Here is a 19,772-nt window from a genome sequence, read left to right on the forward strand (position 1 = left end):
GGGTCGAACAGGAGTTACGACTTCTTAATGACATTTTGTATCGAGTCATTGAATTCCGATTGATCGGGGAAGCAGCGCTATGAAGAGTAATGCCCTCACAAACATCGGACCATTGACTTTCTAATTACTTAATCCATGTCCATGTCACAACACTCTCCCTTGATATATTCGAACACACGGCTGACTGGTCTCAAGGTAGGGAAATGGAAAATTTGCTCCGAAGTGATGTCCGTTTTGGGTCACATCCCCCGTTATTGGGGAATACAATGTGTCCTTCAGGCCCTGAGTATTGATTTGTAGATTTACCGTATCCAGTTGCCTATTGTTGGTGACCTAATTTTGAATGAATGGGCAATACATTTTGCCCTCGCAACAAAAGTGGTACTGGATAGAAATACTTAAGGGACAATATGAATGGTTAAGATCCTCTTACCTATATAATAAAACCGCTTTGCCTTTCCTCAGTAAGGGTCTGGGTTGAGTGAGCTCATAATCATGCCTCCAAATGCATGTATGCTCCCAAGATCGCTGTAGTAAATCAGAAATAGCATCGCTATTTGTGGGTGAATGTCAATTTGCTGTAAAATATATGCATTTAAAAATCTAGGAAGGACACTATAAGAACTGGTATCATCCACATGGATGACATGAACATAAATGAATTTTCAGATAATCAAAAATAAGATACGCTTGTGTGGTACATGTATACTGTATGTATAAAAAGATATGCCATCAGATCATTTTGTTTACATATTTCTTCACTCGCAGCATGCCACAATGGGAGACCGAGAACCTGCATGTATTCAGCCAGGAAGCACAGGATTTCCTGAAAATAGACAATATCAACGACACAAGGGAAGAGAGCTTCCCCAGGAGAAAGCAAGTGACCTTCTGGAACAAGATCGTGCCCTCCCTCATCACTGCTGCCGAGAGGGCGCAGAAAAACGTCGGGCCCACCGGCGCCTCGGACCGCGTGGTGCCCACGGTGCAGGCCCCTGATATCAGTTGGACAACGAAAGGGGTTATCATTGGGATCATGGTGATCGGCATCTTCCTCCCGGTCATGACACTGTTCTTCGTTCTGTACGTCATGGACTTCCGCAAACAGTGGCAGAAGAGAAATCTTTCCAACAAGATGACGGACGAGAATAGGTACGCGCCCCCTCCCACGGTGGCTGCCAATGACAGACCGCCGTACCCGCGATTCCAGATCACGGAGGACCAGGACTGAAGTAATCTTAACGTAGCGCCCTCTAGCGTCTCCAGTTGGTATTACAGTCTACTCCACCATCTGTTAGTACAGGGTAAATGCTGTGGCGACTAATGATAAACTGCAGCCCCTTTCGTTGTGTGACTTCTGTGGGTGTCTGACGTAACTACTCGTATCAGCGTAGATCGGTATTCCTGAATGTTGAATTTGTTCTACGCTTCCCTGGGTCACCAGCGACGAGCTGTAGTTCACTTGAAAATCGCATTACAAATTTTGTGAAAAATCGCTAAAACCATTGTATCACAACGTTTGAAGTAAGGCAACAGGATGTTTAAAAAAGGATTATTTCAAAAGTCAAAATTTAACGTGCGTCTGAACGACATTGTGGCTTAAAGCTTACAATTCATAACGACAAGGGTATGAGTTGTAAAGATAGCCATTGCTTTGTTCAACATTAAAGAACAGGGGAATTTACCTGTGATATTCCCGGGATCTCATTCTTTTTTATGGAGTTGAGGAATATTCCTCGAATCGGAGTGGTCTCCGCGTTTGTCCCACCCTATATCTAACTCCTAGAGGGAAATTTTCCAGCCTTTCAGTTGGTGCGATACCCGCGACACGGGAGTTACGTCACAACACGCTGGAACCTGCATCAGGGAACGCCAGTGTGTCGTGATTGTCATACGAACAACCCCATAACCAAAATCTCGTTGGACCACGTTTCTTTTATAGTCAGTTGAAGATCCTGAGGACGTTTTGCCGACTTCACACGTAATAACCATAGATAGCTATCTCTGTAAGCCCAGAAGGTAATTCCTATGGTTAGGACAATATCTGGTAGAACAAGTTTCACAAAGTACAGATTGTCATTACTGCTAGCCACAGGGCAAATTGTTACGAGTGTTTCCTAGTCTACTTCCCAGTCGATTTTACGAATGATGTAAATATATTCAGAAATGTAAAATTCGCATTGCTATAGTGACCATGTTGCTATCTGTCAAGTTTGATATGTTAGGCTGGAGTGTCTTCGGTTGTACATACATCACGAGTCGTACTACATAACCTGAAAATATTTTAATGTAGTGTAACACATCAGTGTATATAAATGCCCGTGTATAACTGTGCAGCTATTGTGCAGAACGATAGTACATCTATATATATATGAATATATATATAAGCCTACTTATATGTTTTCTTTGGGCCTATAACTCTTTCTACGAAAGAAAATAGGGACCATATTTACTACACGCGACCCTCGAGTCTTTGTTTAGAGAACGCGTTGCGTCTACTTGCTGACTTATGTTTTGGTATATTTGCAAGTTTGTTCAAAAATGACATTGCAGACAAATCCTGATTGTGCTTAGATGGCGTTTTGCTGACGAATCCGTATTGATGTCATACGGCTATGCTTTCATTTAGGATATACATGTATTTAGGGCGTTGTTTAATCAATGATGACATTAATGTTAAGGGCCTAGATGTATCCAAATCTATCACAATACTCTAAACTCTCGAATGTGACATGTATGTTTACTAAGTGTATTTTGGTGTAAGATGGGTAATTCAAGTACCACAGATAGTCTTTTGGTTGCGATGGCCGTCTAGTTATCTTCTGTTGTTCTCCGCTCACGTCGCTCCAATAGCAAACAGACTGGTAACGATATAACCTGATGCACAACCCTCACGATAACCTTGTCTTTGTGTGTGTTGGATATATGTTTGATCATTTTCTGATCCATTGGTCTAAGATTAGGTGCTCTAACAGCTGCAACAGAAGAAACATATAGTCTTTGAAATTTCTGAATTGTGTTTAGAATTTATTATATGTAGCTTAATGCATTTATTATTTTCAATAATTTAAAATGAGTTTCATTATGTATTTCTTCTTATAAACTCAAAGACTCTCATCTGTTCTGACATGTGTTACTAACTCCTGATTCATATAGATAGTTGATGGTATAATTTCGACTTACTTCTTTTGTTAGTTTGGTTTAGATTTGTATTATTATGTATGATTTGAACCATTCATAATTATTATTAATACTATTTCTCTGTGGAGGCTCACGAAAAGCCACATAGGTTTTTGCCCCCCTGCATGTTTTTGTTTGTTTGTATATATTCAAAATAAACTATATGTAAGAATGAGATACACTTCCTGATGAATCCTGATATTTCACGTTAAACACAGAACATGTGGAGTTTGGATGGAAACTCCTAATTAAGAGGTGCTGTACGGTAAGGTAGGAGGAGGACATGTGTATTGTGCAGCAGCTGCATCAACATTCTGTCGAGTAGCAGTACTTGTGTTTCAGAGTCTGCAGGTAGCTCGGTATGGAGATAAACTTCGTACGTAGGACATACAGGGAGGAACTATTTCATTGAGAGAGATTTTTTCAGACATAAACGACAAGAAAAGGCTCATTATTTTGTGCTCCTGAGTACGATATGTCAAGGAGACCAAAACGTGGTAGAGGCCATATGTTATTTGGCGTGTTACAGTTGCTTTCTTTGATGAGGCTACAAACCCCTTCACACTTGTGCGTATATACCAGTCCGCATGAGTTACGTAATATTAACATGTTTTGGGATGAAGTTAAGTTTGCAGCTGAATAAGTAATTTCTTCGATAAGTAAGCTGCACAGCGGTGGATCAAAGTAGGAAACAACTTCTTCCCCGCAAACTTTACTTACATTACAAAAAAAATGCGCAACTCATGCGCACTTGAATATACGCACAACTGTTATAGGGCGCTAAGAATGGTTCCGAGCTTATTAGGAATAACGAAAACTGTAGTACGTTACACCAGAAGACTGGTTTGTACGTCTGCCAATGGAGCTGAGTTAAGTTCTCCTGCTTGTGAGATGGTGTACACAATATGTGAACGGGATTTCCTAACGAAACTATTTTTGTACAGACGTGTGTTTGGACGCTTTTTACCCGGCTGCAGTGACGCCGTTGTCGGTACGTTTTGATCTATGCATTGTTGTATGTACAGCACTGGAGAAGCCGCGTGAATATGAATAAAAGAGCAGCAATACGGTGACCGTGTGTGATTTCTGAGTCTGTTGATATTTGTTTATCTAACAAATACTATGTCGAAACTGGCTATAGATGATGCTAAGGTATTTCTACTAGGTACACTTATAGAGGTTTTGAATGTTGGCAAATATGACTTGTCGATAGCAAAGACAATCTGCAATATGTAACCCGATGTTTCATCTTTCGATTTTCCAATATGACCATGATATGGAGTTTAAATCGTGAAATCATACGCAGAATGTTTCCTGAGTGTGTATTAAAACCCCTTTCAGAGCCCAATATAATTTTCCCTTTACCGAAAACACATTCAGACATTTTCCATTTGACGTCTGCTTGAGGAAATCGTAGCCTGGCGACCAGGACTGGTACTGCAGTTTAGACTCTAATTGGATATGCAACCAACCTCTGACACCGTCAATGTTGAAACCTGCCTGGTAATGTAGCATACGTTCTGCACACTCGTGCATGCAACGGTTACAATCTTTGTTTGTGTTCATCTTGGATGAAACGTCGAAAAATGTATATCCTATAGCTAGTACGGCCGCCAGCATATCCATATAATACTGCATGTTCACAATATATCTATGTACATATTTATAGAGAGAGAGGGGGGAAGAGAGAGGGGGAGAAGAGAGAGGGGGAGAAGAGAGAGGGGGAAGAGAGAGAGGGGGAGAAAGAGAGAGAATGAGAGAAAGATACACTGTCCTTTCCCTTGCTTATGTTAACCCCTTGAATTCCCTTCCTTCTCAAGTGTCTTTGAAATGTGGAGGCGAGACAAAAGGAGCCATGGTAATGTTTATTATAGATTCTGTACATCTCAAGTGCTTGGGTGAAAGCTGTGCACACAGACCACTCACGAATATTACAACCCTCACAATTTTCTTACAAAAATACTTTCCCCGTGTATGAAATGCACCTGTAGGGTGCAAAGGCCATGTGCCCATGCTTTCCTTCCGTCCGTGGATTTTGTCAAACGTTGGCGTTCCTGTATTATCGTTAAACACTAGCACTAGGGTATCTAAGAATAAGGATCAAACTTGGGGACCCTAAACACAATAGAAATCCTAAATACTTAGAGGGATGGGACCTATAATCGTCTTTGCTTCTTGTGTTTTCATATGATTTTTCCTGCAAAATATTCCCGTTTTTATCGTCATTTATTTCACGATGTCATTATCTATCCACCAAACTGTTGGCATCAAATCTGTAATCAGTTGCCACTTAGAACATAAGAAAAACCGTATCAACTAACCAGCCTTGTTTCCTCTTGCTGAAATCAAAATTGTCACCAAAAGCTGTCAGGGATCAGATTTTGGACCATAACACTTCAGAAATCTAGGTTTACGATTGTTCCGACTTTCAGAACTATTTTGCATATCAAAACGTATCTAACTGTACACCATACCTTGTCATCTTGATTCTCATTACCTGTTAAGTTTAAGAAGTAAGAAACTTGTAACAGAAAACGACAACCGCAAAATAAGTAGGTTCACGATTATAACTACGCTGGTGCAGCGAAATGCACTGAGCGGTAATATGTCAAAAGCGAAGGCCCTTAAGCTGAAAACAGCTCTTGTCTCGGCTATTGTCTCGATTTGCATAACAATGTCCAGACGTGTTTTGCTTCTGTCTGAGTGGCCTTCACCTTTGACGTGTTACCCTCAATGCAAATGCGAAATTAGACTACTTTATAGTATTGAAGGTTTGTAACTTAGGAAGGATAATGAGATAACAGATTGCCAGCCTTGGTGACGTGATGGATACCTTGTACGCGTTGCACCCTGGGTACTCGTGGCAGCGTTTGTGGCCGAGATTTGGCTCAAGCACAGTGAGATCCGTGTTGCCCTCCAAACGATGCCGTGGCACACGATGGGATCGCATTTTCGGGAATTCTACAGTCTCCACAAGTTGGCTGTTCCTCAGTCTCTACCAGACTGACTACGCTGGCTATACGGAGAATAATTTGCCAGGGGAGTTTGCCCACCATAGGGTTTGGCCGGTCGCAAATTCTAACGTTAACCTTCCTACGGACTCACTTTCCTGGCTAAGTATTCATTTTTTTTGCATAATTCTACCCGTACGAAGGCCTGGTGGAGACTGGCTGTTCCTGAGGTAAGAACAGACGAAGTACGTACCATTCAGTATGTGCTTGTTTCTTTACGCCGCCATGCTTATATTCAGGTCGTTTATACCAGAGCTTAGAGTGCAACGCGTCCACGTGTACCTGTGATGTTCCGACAACTATGAGCCTGTTTACCGTTCGATCCTCTTTGAGAATTACGCTTTCATGCATGCAACATACGGCTGCTCATGCTTGTGTGTGCCTGTTGAATGTATCAGCTCATTCTTAATCCGGTAGGCGGCGTTGATGATACGCCGGAAGGATTTTGGAATGTGTTACAGGCAACATAACCGCGAGAGAAAACGCTTGGAATATCACAATTTTACAAACGTATTCCGTCTGAAAAGAGGATAGTAATAAGTATATCTACATCGCTAGCCGCCCAATGTGACCGGCGCCATGGTAGCTAAACAGAACATGGAACTTCGAATCCTACGATTTATGCTGATTAAATTTGAGATGATGATGTCACCGTAACTTTACTGGCCTATAGGTCCCTTTCTGTGATTTGCGATTTTATTTATTTTAAGATATTACCGACTAATATAGTCTTCAGTTACACCCCTTGTCCACTTAAGACTACGGCTGTGCTGCGATCGCTGAGCGACGAAACATTTGACGAATTGCTCAATGAATTTCTTAGATAAAGAACGGCGCATTTTGTTGCCTTTTAATTATACTGCATCTTGCGTCCTATTCCAATTATGAAGTCAAGAGTCACAAATCAAATTTTGGTCGCTGTTCGGTCGCTTAGAGATCGCCGTTTAGGGGGGCACTACGAAAGATTCCCTCCTTTTTTCCCTTTTTTTTCAAGGCAACAAAAGATCCTTTTGATCCTAAAGCTACATCACTGGTTCCATTGTCCAATCAAAAGGGTCCTCTCATGATTCGTCGCTTTTCTCTGAGGAGACAAAATAGACTTACTTGCACACTATAATTCTTTCACTGCTTTCCACAAAATGTGACGAATCTGACGTATGACATCGCAATAAACTCACAACACAGGATACTGTCTGGGACAGCACAATACGGAGTCACATTTGTGCCACAAAATAGTACATCTGGTACTTTACAATAGATACAATGTACAGGAAAACCCACAGAACAAAAGCACTAGCAGTTCGTACGGTCGCCAAACATGAGCCAACTGTCGCACTGCCATCTCTTTGTCTTTAAATGACGGAGCAAGATATTCCTGTGGCTGACCCGATCCACTGGCTCCGCTTGGACCTAGGAGAACGTAATGAAACCTGAACCTCAATGGATCGTGCAGCTGTAACTTCGGCCGACATCAGCGTGGAAGCCAATAGAATAGGCTCTGGCATCGAAATGAAGACCTAGCCAAATTTGCTGTGGTTCTAAAACAGCACATTATGATTCAACTGGTGCCGAAGACAACGTACTGGGGTGGATCTGGGAGTCTGAAACGGTTTCGGGGGAAAGCTGATGTTTGCAGCTGAAGCTGCAGTTAAGGCAATGATGATGATGTTCGTCCTCCCGTTAGATTTCGTCTTAGGGTTTACCGATACCGTCGATAGCGGAATATTCCCCCTTACTTTGATGAATATTAATCATTATTTCGCCCTCCATTGTCATTGATAAATTGGACGATTTAGTATGGATCAAAGGACTAACTAAATCCAGGAGAGCTTCCCACGCACGTGAGTCCTCACGGGTTCTTTGAAACGCATCGCCACGAACGATGTACAGTTTTAGATTGAATGATTAGCGAAGCTGCGATGAGGTATACTGTAATCAAGTAGGGATCTACTAGAAATAATCAATTCTTAACACAACTAGGTGGTAGGATATCATTTCGTGAATCTGTCATTTGTAGACAAAGAGATGGCAACTTGACTTTTATCCTCTCTATCGTCCCTTCGTGTGTCTGTGTGTATAAGACGTCTGTACAGATTCGAGTGTATAGATACATTACTGATAACTTCTGTCTCTACGTAACAGTGTACAAATGTAGCTGGCAAGGTGCCGGCATTCTACTGTCTACTCGGGCTGCAGATGACCAGAATCCTCAGCAGCCCTGTCATCACTCAGAGCCTCAAGGGGGATCGGTATCTGCCGGGTTAGGACGGGTGACGGTCTCATCATGGCCTGTACAGATGAACTCTCTGTCAACAGACTGATCCGTCACCCGCCATGATCGATGCTAGGGGAATCACTAAGCACGACATGGGTCTGGGAACATTAAGGGCTCCGGACAGAAATGAAACGTTTGCCAATTAATACTGTGTAGTTGTAAGCAAAGAGAACAAGGCCGTTACATGAGTCAATTTGGCAGAATTCACAGGCAAGTTCGCATCTTTTCTCATTAAGGTATCGGAGACCTGTCAGCTAAAAGCAACAGACTTGCCTTACGCAAACGAAGAAGAAGTGTCTTGTGCATGCATATTGCCTGCCTCACAAGCAGACTTGACAGATAGATATTGGCTACAACTGCTGAGAGACACAATAAAACTACGGCAGGCCAATGAACTGTACATGTTCCCTTTGTTCCAAGTCTTTGGCGCTCTTTGATTCTCATCAAATGCCTCTCGAACTGTGCGTCTTCCCTGCCCTGAGTTCCTCCAGCCACGGGGGCCTATGAATGATCAAACCGTGCCAATGTCGTCAGTGTACTTTCAACACAACCTCGTTGTCTTCTAAGCTTCCTACCGTCAGATCCAGGTTATCAAATGACGTGTTTCTTTCCACATGAGCCTGCGTACTCAGCACTGGCTACAACTACAGACTCACACTGCTGCACAAATCCACTGGCTTACGGACGACAAGTTCACGCCACTCGGGACAAGCTCGTAACTGTCGTAAACGCGTGGGTATAGTCGGTGGAGTTGGCTGCCGTTTTGTGGCCGGCCCATCAGACGTCCTCGGACAGCTGGAGATGGTACGGTTTATCATTCACCTGTATCGTGGGTGGCGGCGCGTACCTGTGCTCATCCGACATTTGGTACAGCAGCTTCCTGTTCAGCCGCTGCTGCTTGAAGTCGGCCACGTACATGACGAAGAACGCCGTCATGACGGGCAGGAAGATCCCAATGACCATGATACCTATGATGATCCCCTTTGTGGTCCAGGTGATGTCGGGGGACTCCTCGGTCGGCCGCGACACTTTGGTCGGCTTGGTCGGCCTGGGAGACCGCCGAGTCTTGTCCACGACGCGCAGTAAGGATGGAAACACCTCGTTCCAGAAGGTCACTTGTCTTCTGCGAGGATATTTGTCCATTTCAGCCTCCTCTCCGCCTATCTTCAGGTAGTCCTGCCGCCCCGCAGTAAATGTGTTCACGGACCGAGACTGCCATTTCGGAACCCTGCAGGGCAGAACACAGAAAAGATACGCCTTACACCATCACTAAGCAGAGCTGTTTGAATCGTAAATAAACACTCACACAAATGACGACGTGGTATCTCAAGGTGCATGCTTTGATTTTGAAAGACACCGGATTGGTAGAATTGATGTTCAAGCGGCCTCGGAACATCCCTAAAAAGAGCACAAATACCTCACTTGTCACTCCATGACGTACGTTACACGGATGATTTTACCAAGATTGACGTTTTGATCTCTTCGTTTTGACAGGCTTAAGAACGCTGGAGCTGCATGCGGCTTCTCGTCAATATCACAGACAATACACTCTCCGTAAAACTCCTAGCCTCACACTAAACCTGTCGGGATGAATCATACAATCGCACGCATTTGCCATAACATCTCCAGATCCGTCAATAGCTATATTCTTCACGAGGAATCAGTCTACTGGAGCCACTGAAGTAAAAAAAAGTACTTTTGACAACAAATCAAACGTCTATGGATTTCATTGGCTACCAGCCCATTGAGAGGAGGTTTGCCGCGGATCTGACAGCAGGTAGTTAGCAGGAGATAGTTAATTGCATTGCCATCAGCGACTGCCTGAGCATGACTGATAACCGTTAACGGGATCACACCAAGGCAGATGTGACCGAGCGGGCGGGCAAGCTCTAAATCTGGTCAGATTGGTTGTGCCGCAGTCACATAGATGATTCTTAGTCGTACGATGAAATTCAACCGACCAGACAAACCCCCGATAAATACGTACGACAACATTTTCCGTCGCATGAAACTAAATTTTCTACGACACATAAAACGACTTCCCAAGCAAAGCATATCCCCAATTTGCTCTCGTAAATTCCCCGTGACTTTGTAACTCTTACAGAAATGTAAATGTTTCTGAATATGATAATGTGAAACTGTTGCATGTGTTCCGATATGTAAATAAACCTGACAGGTTAGTATCAAGTTAGTATCAAGGCTGAAACTAGGCTATTTTAGAGAAATAAACAAATTACAAAGATTAAACTCGAGAAACTGTTAACTTTCCAAGCAAAGCATATCCCCAATTTGCTCTCGTAAATTCCCCGTGACTTTGTAACTCTTACAGAAATGTAAATGTTTCTGAATATGATAATGTGAAACTGTTGCATGTGTTCCGATATGTAAATAAACCTGACAGGTTAGTATCAAGTTAGTATCAAGGCTGAAACTAGGCTATTTTAGAGAAATAAACAAATTACAAAGATTAAACTCGAGAAACTGTCGTGTCTTGTATTGATCCATGTTTGTAGACTACAAGGACCTAAAGACAGAAGAAATCATTACCCCGTTCGGATGAAGCTCCCGAATAAATCCGCAAGTCTCAGCCGAAGAATCTGCTCTCTCTGCGTCAGGGGACCCCCCACGGAGGCAGGGGAGAAGACGAGGAAAACGTCATCTGTACAGACATCGGGAACAAGACATCAGCAGATCGTCAGTAGCAGATATCTTTGGCAAAGGGTAGAGGCGGGTCATTGACACCATCACGGAAATACAAGTGCAAGACTGAAGACTGCGGGGAACAGCGAAGTGAAATGAAAAGAGCGGGGGCAGAAGGGATCACTGCACAATCAGGCAAACTGACATACTTCACGCTCAATGTCTACAATAATCAATACACATCTCCAGGTTCGCCCGCAGCCTGGTACCCACATGGACCATTACTAATAAACAGATGTCAAAACTTATACAGTTCAAGCTAAACTATCAATGATAGAGCTGTACTGTCTCAGGGAGGTGATGAGTGAACAATACACCACTTGACTTAATCAGATTACTTTTCGACACCTCACGAAAGTTTACTCCATCACTTGGCAGCATTGTCACTAACAGTGTCATCGATCCTGGGCAACAGCAGAGGCACATTTACTTCAAAACGCCGGCGATTCCGTTATACATTTTTGCCTCTAACAAGTCATGACACACATCCTTTCTCACTATGGACACGTAAAAAACAAGGTATTCAAGCCAGACAGTGGGTGTGTGAGCGAATCACAGTTGTCGATCCCAGGGAATATATTGTTCAAACATGTGCTTCTTCCTTTGCACCTTCACATTTGATGTGTTTCTTTTTGTTGTTGTTGTTTTACATTAACAAGTATTCTAAAAGATGTACCTTTGATGGGGGTTCTACTGTCGCCCTCCGCTGTGGGAAATTCGTACTGGTAGACGTAGGAGGGGAGATCCAGCGCCACCATGCGTTCGGCCGAGGATACTGCAGGCGCTACGAAGAGCGCGTCACTGATGGCCTGAATGGGACGGCACGAATCAGTGATCTTTCAGTCAGCACAGCAAACAACATTACCAGACATTGTTACAGATGCATATGGTGATTACGATGATGAATGCTTTATTAGGAAAACTTACACGAACTGACAGTGGCAGTCAACTTCATGGCCGAATTGGAGTCAGATTTACAAAAGTATCAAAATTAACCGACAATGAAAAATCTTGTGACATATCTAAAATCATCAAACGTTAGATAAAAGCAGTACATTTGAAAACCGGAATGCAGGACAACCGAGGGTCCAACAGTGCGACCTTTAGACTGAGCGTATGTATGCCGTGCGGTAGTACATGTACATGTGAAATATTTCTAGCTCGTTTTCATGTCTATACATTAGGTAAACAGGTAACCATTTATCGCGCATGAAGTGCATGGCCAGCCAGTGAGAAAATCGGCGACGTGCTGGTTACGCCAGAAACATTAGTGACTCTGATTATTGCGCTACTAATGGAAAATTACTAATAACACATTACATATAAAATGGCAGAAGACTTCTCCCTGGGAATAAGAACTTGGTATACACATGATCGCCTACCTATAGCATTATCTACATCAAAACAACAAGGGGTGACATTCTCAAGGGAAAACGTGGTGGTCTCATGTACATTCACACGCGACCATCTGCTTATTCAGCTATAGGTAATGGCAAAGAAACCGATAATAGAAAGAAATACATTTTAGGCGCCAAAGAAATATCGAAGCGACCGTAACGGAATGTTAGCACTCTGTGAATGTCAGTATTACTGTTCCAAGTGTGATAAGTGCTAAAAAGTAGGGTTTTAAAACCCCAAAGTGTATGCTGTCTGCTTAATGACGTCTCTTCTTTGATACACATCTGTGCCTTCACCTTCGGCGCGCCTCCAAACAAGGTCATTGCAGGTCAAGCAGAAACAGCAGCTCGACATTGGACATCGGCAAGTTCTCGCGCCAACAAATCATCGTGTTACTCATCGGAAAATCAATAGCATTAGCAGATCATTCACGGGTATGTGCACAGCGGTATCGATCCACTTTGCAAGGCCACCACGTTTGTTAGATGAAGGGACATTCGCACTGAGCTCACATCCTGATAGTTGCATTGCTCCTGGTAAACATTTATCCCTTTATTGACCATTCGATATTTAGTCATACCTACAAATCAAGTGCAATGTACACCCTGATTGAGCCACAGGCGTAGGAAGTTGTCTAAACGATTATTGCTTTTGTGAAGGAGATTGAAATTGACTTTTATGTCCGGGATTTCAGGATAAGAGTTCAAACGAGTTCTTGGAAATGTGAATCATTGTTACCGGGCTAGGAGAAGCCCTTTATGCCTTTCGATGGACCCATCAACATAAATGCATGCTGGTCACAGTTGAGGGCTTTGTAAGATACATTAGAGGTGATTTGGAGGGAATGGAGAAGCTGGAAGTGCAAATGCATGCGCATGATATTTGTTCTCGACGGTTTGAGTGACTTTTCTTTCTACCCACTCAAGTGGTCCTGTATAGAGTGTGTTTGACATAACAATGACGATACCTCACTGAAATATCAACAAGCATGCTGGCAATACTTGTAAAATCCATCTTTCTACTAAAATCAACAAACCCACTTATGATTCAAACCGTGGGTCAGCACTTCATTTTCCACTGCCTTCAAAAAAGAAGTCAAACCCAATCATAGTCAACCATAGTTAACATAGAACTTTCACAGTAGACTAGATAACTATTTCGATTTCCATGTATCCATCATCTATGTACCTGTTTGTCTGCGATTAGCCTTTTGGCATGAATTTGCAATAAAGTATTATTGTACCGGTGTAGTGGAAGAAAAGCTCACCTGTATGTAGTTGTCGGTTGTTGTGAACCTGTCTCCAGCCTGAGACCAGTTGGTGTACTGGTAGGTGACTAAGGCGGCGAGTTCAGGAGGCGCGTACGGGCTGAGGTCCTTCAGGAACACGTCCATGTTATGGTGGAAGTCCGTGTCACTCATCCCGCCGTCCATGGCAACCAACGCGCTGCCCGGAACAGCTGCGGAACCATGGATGGTGGTTTGTTAAGGTTCGGCCGCATTCATCGTAGCACGCCGTACAATCTTAAAGCGTACAATCTTAAAGCGTGCAATCTTAAAGCGTGCAATCTTAAAGCGTGCAATCTTAAAGCGTACAATCTTAAAGCGTACAACCTTAAAGCGTACAATCTTAAAGCGTACAACCTTAAAGCGTACAATCTTAAAGCGTACAATCTTAAAGCGTACAACCTTAAAGCGTGCAATCTTAAAGCGTACAACCTTAAAGCGTACAATCTTAAAGCGTGCAATCTTAAAGCGTTCAATCTTAAAGCGTACAATCTTAAAGCGTACAACCTTAAAGCGTACAATCTTAAAGCGTACAATCTTAAAGCGTACAATTTTGAAGCAGGTTGTGACAAAACAAACCACTAACAAGGATCTTAGACAGCATTTTCGGGGACAAGACATCTGGGTTTTGTTTGACACTTGGGGTGTAACGATATCATATAGATTCTGTTTACTGTAGTCATGTGGGAAAAAATTTCTCCAATTTTTTAGTAATAAGCTACAATCAAAGATTTGTATCGGCCCTCCTTCACCACGTGATCCTCAACCCGTGACCTTTGCACACGGCACGTTTAGTTCTGGTTCTTTTGTCTCTCCTGGCTTGAAAAATGTGAGCATGGAGAAGGAATCCCGACCACACCGTACGAAGAAGTGTTCAGTGTGCCGTAGGCCGGTAAAGGGACACCCAGGCCCCCACGGTGCGGGGAAATGGGTCTACAGACTTAGAGAGGAGAGCTCTGCCGATGAAGACTTTTTGTTCGCCTCAAAAAGCAGCGAGAGTTCCAGGAAACAGTTCGGGACGTTGGGCACGCTTCTCTTTATTGTAGTCATGAATTGAGCATCTTATATCTCAATCTTGGATGGTACTCCAAGGGTACTTGCCATGTCTTAAGATAAATGCTTCACATTTATGTCGCAAAACAATAGACGCCGGCAGTAGCTATTCTTTCTACGGTTATGTACTGCGCACAGAAGTAGACCCAGAGGAAATATCTTCAGCTGGAAGAAAGTGCTTCGGGGTACCATTTGCAGTCTATTCACGGTGTGTAAACATCTCCCAGGAATTGATGCAATTATGGGTAACTGAGACACAGGCGTAACTTCCACCCCAGAGTCCAATATGTGTTTAGCGTTGATTGGAAACAAGAGTTCTATTTGACGTATTCTGCGGCCGCCAGGTTGTCAAGTCAGTACTACTACTACTACCTCTATGTCTTTGGCCAACAGTTTCGGATAATATTGTCACAGGCAGCCATATTTCTAAGCTTGGGGAAAACACTCTATTACGCCTTACCGTAATCTCATCTAAGCTCATGAACGCCCGATGGCTTGAGCATCCCGCAACCAATATCTACCCTAATCCTCTGTGGGTAACACTTCACTGGTCCCTGCAAATTGCTGCGGCAAGGCTCATCGACTTTTTTCATTCCATGATGTGAAAAAGCCTTTTCCCAATTTGATTCGAATCCCCGAGATGAACACTGTGCAGCGAGGGTCAACTGGTTATGCTTAGGTCACATTTCCAATCCGGGGCCCGGTCGGGCAGCTTGCGGGAACGAAAAATATGATATAAAAGACCACAAAAGACAAAAAACGTTAAAAATTACTCCTAACTACAAATTGTGTATTTTCTTTATGTGCATTTTTTTTATTTTTCGTTTTCGCCGACACCCCGGCCGGGCCCCGGCTTGGGAATGTGACCTAAGCATTAGGGCGGTGCTCAATTGTCATCACGACGGTACCAGGTAATGCATCGTGGGGAATCCATCTTCCAACATACGAGATGAGTCCCCCATACCCATCACTTATCAAGGTGTGGATCTATGGTAACGTTTGAGTATCGAGCCATGATGAAGTCCATTAATGCTAGGGTCACATTTCCAACCCGGGGCCCGGCCGGGCAGCTTGTGGGAACGAAAACTATGACATAAAAGACAACAAAACACACAAAACTTTTGAAAAATTATTCCTTACCGTACGTTATGTATATCCTTGATATGCGTCTTTTATTCTTTGTTTTCTCAAACAGCCCGGCCGGGCCCCGGCTAGGAAATGTGACCCTAGCATAACTCACAGCAGCCCCTCGAGGAAAAGAAGCTCAATACTCTAACTGAGACTCAATCACTGCATGCGTCCAATAAATAGACATTCCCTGCCTTCGATGCATATCGGTGGAATTTACGATCCGATCAAAACGTCAGCAGTCCGACCGAATCCAGCTTAGGTCAACCATTTACTGCAGCCGTCCAAACGTTGATATGATTTTAACGAACCCTTTAGGGCAGCAGACAGATCTATTGCCGAGATTATTGATTTAACAGTACCGCCCGCCTACAAACGGAGAACGAGACCAATTTTACTGTGTGTTTTTTTGCTCATGTATCCCTTTGCTAAATATGAATTACTGGGCTCCGTATATGCAATATAACAAAATCGATAAGTTGTACCATTGACTGCCAATTGTGCGTAAGGATAATGGAGCTACATTTTAGTTCAAGAACCTTTTAGAGCCGGATTATGGCTCATATAATGTTTGGTTTTGTTTGATATATCACGATCGTCATTAATTAAATCATACAAATTATAGCAACAGAAATATACAAAAAATTATGCGATTCAATAAACAGAAAACAGGCATAAGTTGAGCTCAAAGCCATACAAATAGCAAGGTAAAATAATGTACAAACAGTCAAATGTAATCAAATGTACAACATACTACACAGTAAAATGTACATTTGAAATTAACAGAAACCTTGAGAAAGAAAACGTAAACTCAAATTCGGAGTGGGAGAGGTCAGAGGTCGAAGCAAAAATAATGTAGAATACGTTTAATTATCGTAGTTATTTCCTTGCTTTGTACTTGCTTGTCATTTCTTGAGACACTTCTGCCGTCTATGCTGACTGGGTTGCCATCAAGTCGTTGCAGACATTTTGGAACAAAATGCAAAGTGTGCCAACCTCTCAGATTAGGGATACTTTACGAATGTTAATAGACTCTAATGTTTGACCGTATGTATGTAGTGTATATAGCGTCCTATGTTTTGGTTAATGCACTTAAACATTTTTGTACTAATCATATCATTCATGTTTGTATTCATTTGTATATATGCCAATCATTTCCGTAAGTCCCCATCCCTCTCGCTGCGTCCTAACTTGAATTTTCTGAAACATTTGACTTCAGTAATTTGAATAACGACGTGCAAAATGTACAAGTTTGACTGAAAAAAAGACCCTAAGCGTAAAAAATATCCGTTTTTTATCTGTGAAATTCGTTTAGGGCTCCGTCAAATTTTACATCGCAGCGAGGTCGTAAAGTAGAAAATCTGTTAGCAATGCCACCTGTATTGCCGTAATGTTATTACCTTCGCCAAGAAGGTTATATTATCGGTTACGCCAGCTGTGGAGAGGGTCTGTATGCATATCAAGAGCATAACTCGAGAAACCTTTGATGCAATTTCGTGATTTTTGGTAGGTTAGTAGCGGTTGTAAGAACAAAGGTCACGTAGGAAAATAGTTTACCTGGCGTTTTCCTACAGTGCTGCAGTGGACTTTGTATGCCTGTGTGTTTGTATGTAGGCAACATAACTCAAGGAACTGTTGATGGATCTGCATGATTTTGAGTGGGTGCGTAGCGATTGTAGAAACGGAGGTCAAATTCATAAATGGGTCACCTGGCATTTTCCTACGCTACTGCAGCGGGCTGTATATGTATGCGTATTTGTCTGTAGACATTATAACTCGTTGTAGATATTTTCAATGAATACAAATTTAAACAGACTGCTAATCGCCCCCACCTCTCGGGGCCCACTCCCTGCCGGTGAAGCCCAGCAGACACGCCTCCCCGTTCACCTGGACCCGCCGCAGCATCTGGTCAGGGAACGCCGGCACCACCTGGCCATCCAGCACCGGGGCAAGCGCGGACCCGGGTACGTTGCCGTCAGTCTGTACAGGCAGGAGTGTGGTTAGTCATCAACTAATGCTTTATAGAACACATCATAGAATTCATCCTATAACACATCATAGAACACACTAGTCTGTTCAGGCGGTAGTGTAGTTTAGTCATCACCTCATACATTATAGAACACATCAGCCTGTACAGATAGTAGCGTTGGCAATCATCATAGAACACATCATAGAACACATCAGCCTGTACAGGCAGTATAGTGTGGTTTAGTCATCAACTAGCACGCCATAGAACGCATCAGCCTATACAGGGTGCTGTCAATCATGAACTATCACATCATAGAGCACATCAGCCTATACAGATAGTAGCGTTGGCAATCATCATAGAACACATCATAGACCACATCAGCCTGTACAGGCAGTAGTGTGGTTAAGGCATCAACTTACACGCCATAGAACGCATCAGCCTATACAGGTTGTTGTCAATCATGAATGATCACATCATAGAACACATCAGACTGTACATGCAGTAGCGTGGGCAACCATTAATAGAAGGCTTCATAGAACACATCAGCCTGTACAGATAGTAGCGTGGGCAACCACCAACTGACATCACAGAACACATCAGCCTGTACAGGCAGTAGTGTGGCTAGTCATCAACACCAGCCTGTACAGGCAGAAGCGTGGGCAATCATTAATAGAAGGCATCATAGAACACATCAGCCTGTACAGGCAGTAGCGTGGGCAACCACCAACTGACATCACAGAACACATCAGCCTGTACAGGCAGTAGAGTTCTCAATACTCAACCAACGCATCATAAAACACATCATACAACACACCAGTCTGTACAGGCAAAAGTGCGGCTAGTCATCACGTCATGTCACATATGAAAGTCTGATGTTCTACCGAGGCTAAAGTGGACCCAGTCATATCCCCATCAGCCTGTAGACTGCCATCAATCATAGAACCACTGAGTATGGTGTTCCGAGCTCTGCCAATGATCGTCCGTTAATTAAGTTCATAGATTTTGGATATTGAAAGTTTCATAAATGTATGATATTGTGTTTGAGTCTTTTTATTATTTTGTCTAATCTAATCTAATCCATGTTTACATTCTGCATAACTTCTGTTTTATTTGTGTTTTGTGTGTGTTCAACAGTTCAAGAGTCCTCACCTCCCTCTGAAGGAAGACCTCATACTTCAGCTTCCTTAAACAGTCCGCGATGCCGGCGGCGTTGTCGTACCCGCCACAGTTGAAGGTGACGGCGAGCTGGTAACTCTCCCTCCTCATGTCGTCTGCCGAGCGGAGCAGGCGGGGTCGCAGGGGCGAGCTGCCCGACAGGATCACGCGTTTGAACAGACCTGAGGAAAACGGAGGCAGAAACGGTCTGGTACTATCCACGATGAAAGACGTGTGCTCTGGTGATTTGAAATTATTGTATGTTACTGTGATCTTATGTTAGTTAGAGCACTTAATGGCGGAATATAGTGACTGGAGGGTTGACTTAGTCCGGGCAACCCGCCCGACATGATGATGATGATGTTAGTTACATGTTGATTGTAACCCTTCGTTATTCATGTATCTGCTGTGCTTTCTCCTGGAAGAGTGGCTGTCACTCAGAGTCTTTGGTAGACAGTTCATATGATTCTAACATGGCTAAAGGAGAGTTGTACTCCAATAAAGTATCCATAATTTTTCGACCTAGACATCGATACAGAGACCTGCTAGCTTGGAATGTCGAGCATAACATTTACATGTTCGCAAGAAATGATACAATAGTAACAATACATATAGTAT

General features: G+C 43.1%; 2 protein-coding genes across 2 annotated transcripts in view; one reads left to right on the forward strand and one right to left on the reverse strand.

Moving 5' to 3' along the window:
- Positions 1-1,512, forward strand: part of LOC136438521 (fatty acyl-CoA hydrolase precursor, medium chain-like) — a 66,882-nt gene extending 65,370 nt beyond the window's left edge. Inside the window, exon 10 of the mRNA XM_066433331.1 lies at positions 769-1,512. Within this exon, the coding sequence (XP_066289428.1) occupies positions 769-1,231 (463 nt within the window). The 3' untranslated portion in view covers positions 1,232-1,512. The remainder of the gene's footprint in view (positions 1-768) is intronic.
- Positions 1,513-9,128: 7,616 nt separating this feature from the next.
- LOC136438315 (cocaine esterase-like) overlaps positions 9,129-19,772 on the reverse strand; it is a 43,335-nt gene continuing 32,691 nt past the window's right edge. Inside the window, exons 5-10 of the mRNA XM_066433076.1 lie at positions 19,149-19,336; positions 17,863-18,010; positions 13,832-14,022; positions 11,843-11,975; positions 11,014-11,125; positions 9,129-9,694 (exon numbers count right to left, since the gene is read on the reverse strand). Of these exons, the coding sequence (XP_066289173.1) occupies positions 9,244-9,694; positions 11,014-11,125; positions 11,843-11,975; positions 13,832-14,022; positions 17,863-18,010; positions 19,149-19,336 (1,223 nt within the window). The 3' untranslated portion in view covers positions 9,129-9,243. The remainder of the gene's footprint in view (positions 9,695-11,013; positions 11,126-11,842; positions 11,976-13,831; positions 14,023-17,862; positions 18,011-19,148; positions 19,337-19,772) is intronic.

Source organism: Branchiostoma lanceolatum, chromosome 7 (genome assembly GCF_035083965.1).
Source record: "Branchiostoma lanceolatum isolate klBraLanc5 chromosome 7, klBraLanc5.hap2, whole genome shotgun sequence".
Lineage (NCBI taxonomy): Eukaryota > Metazoa > Chordata > Leptocardii > Amphioxiformes > Branchiostomatidae > Branchiostoma > Branchiostoma lanceolatum.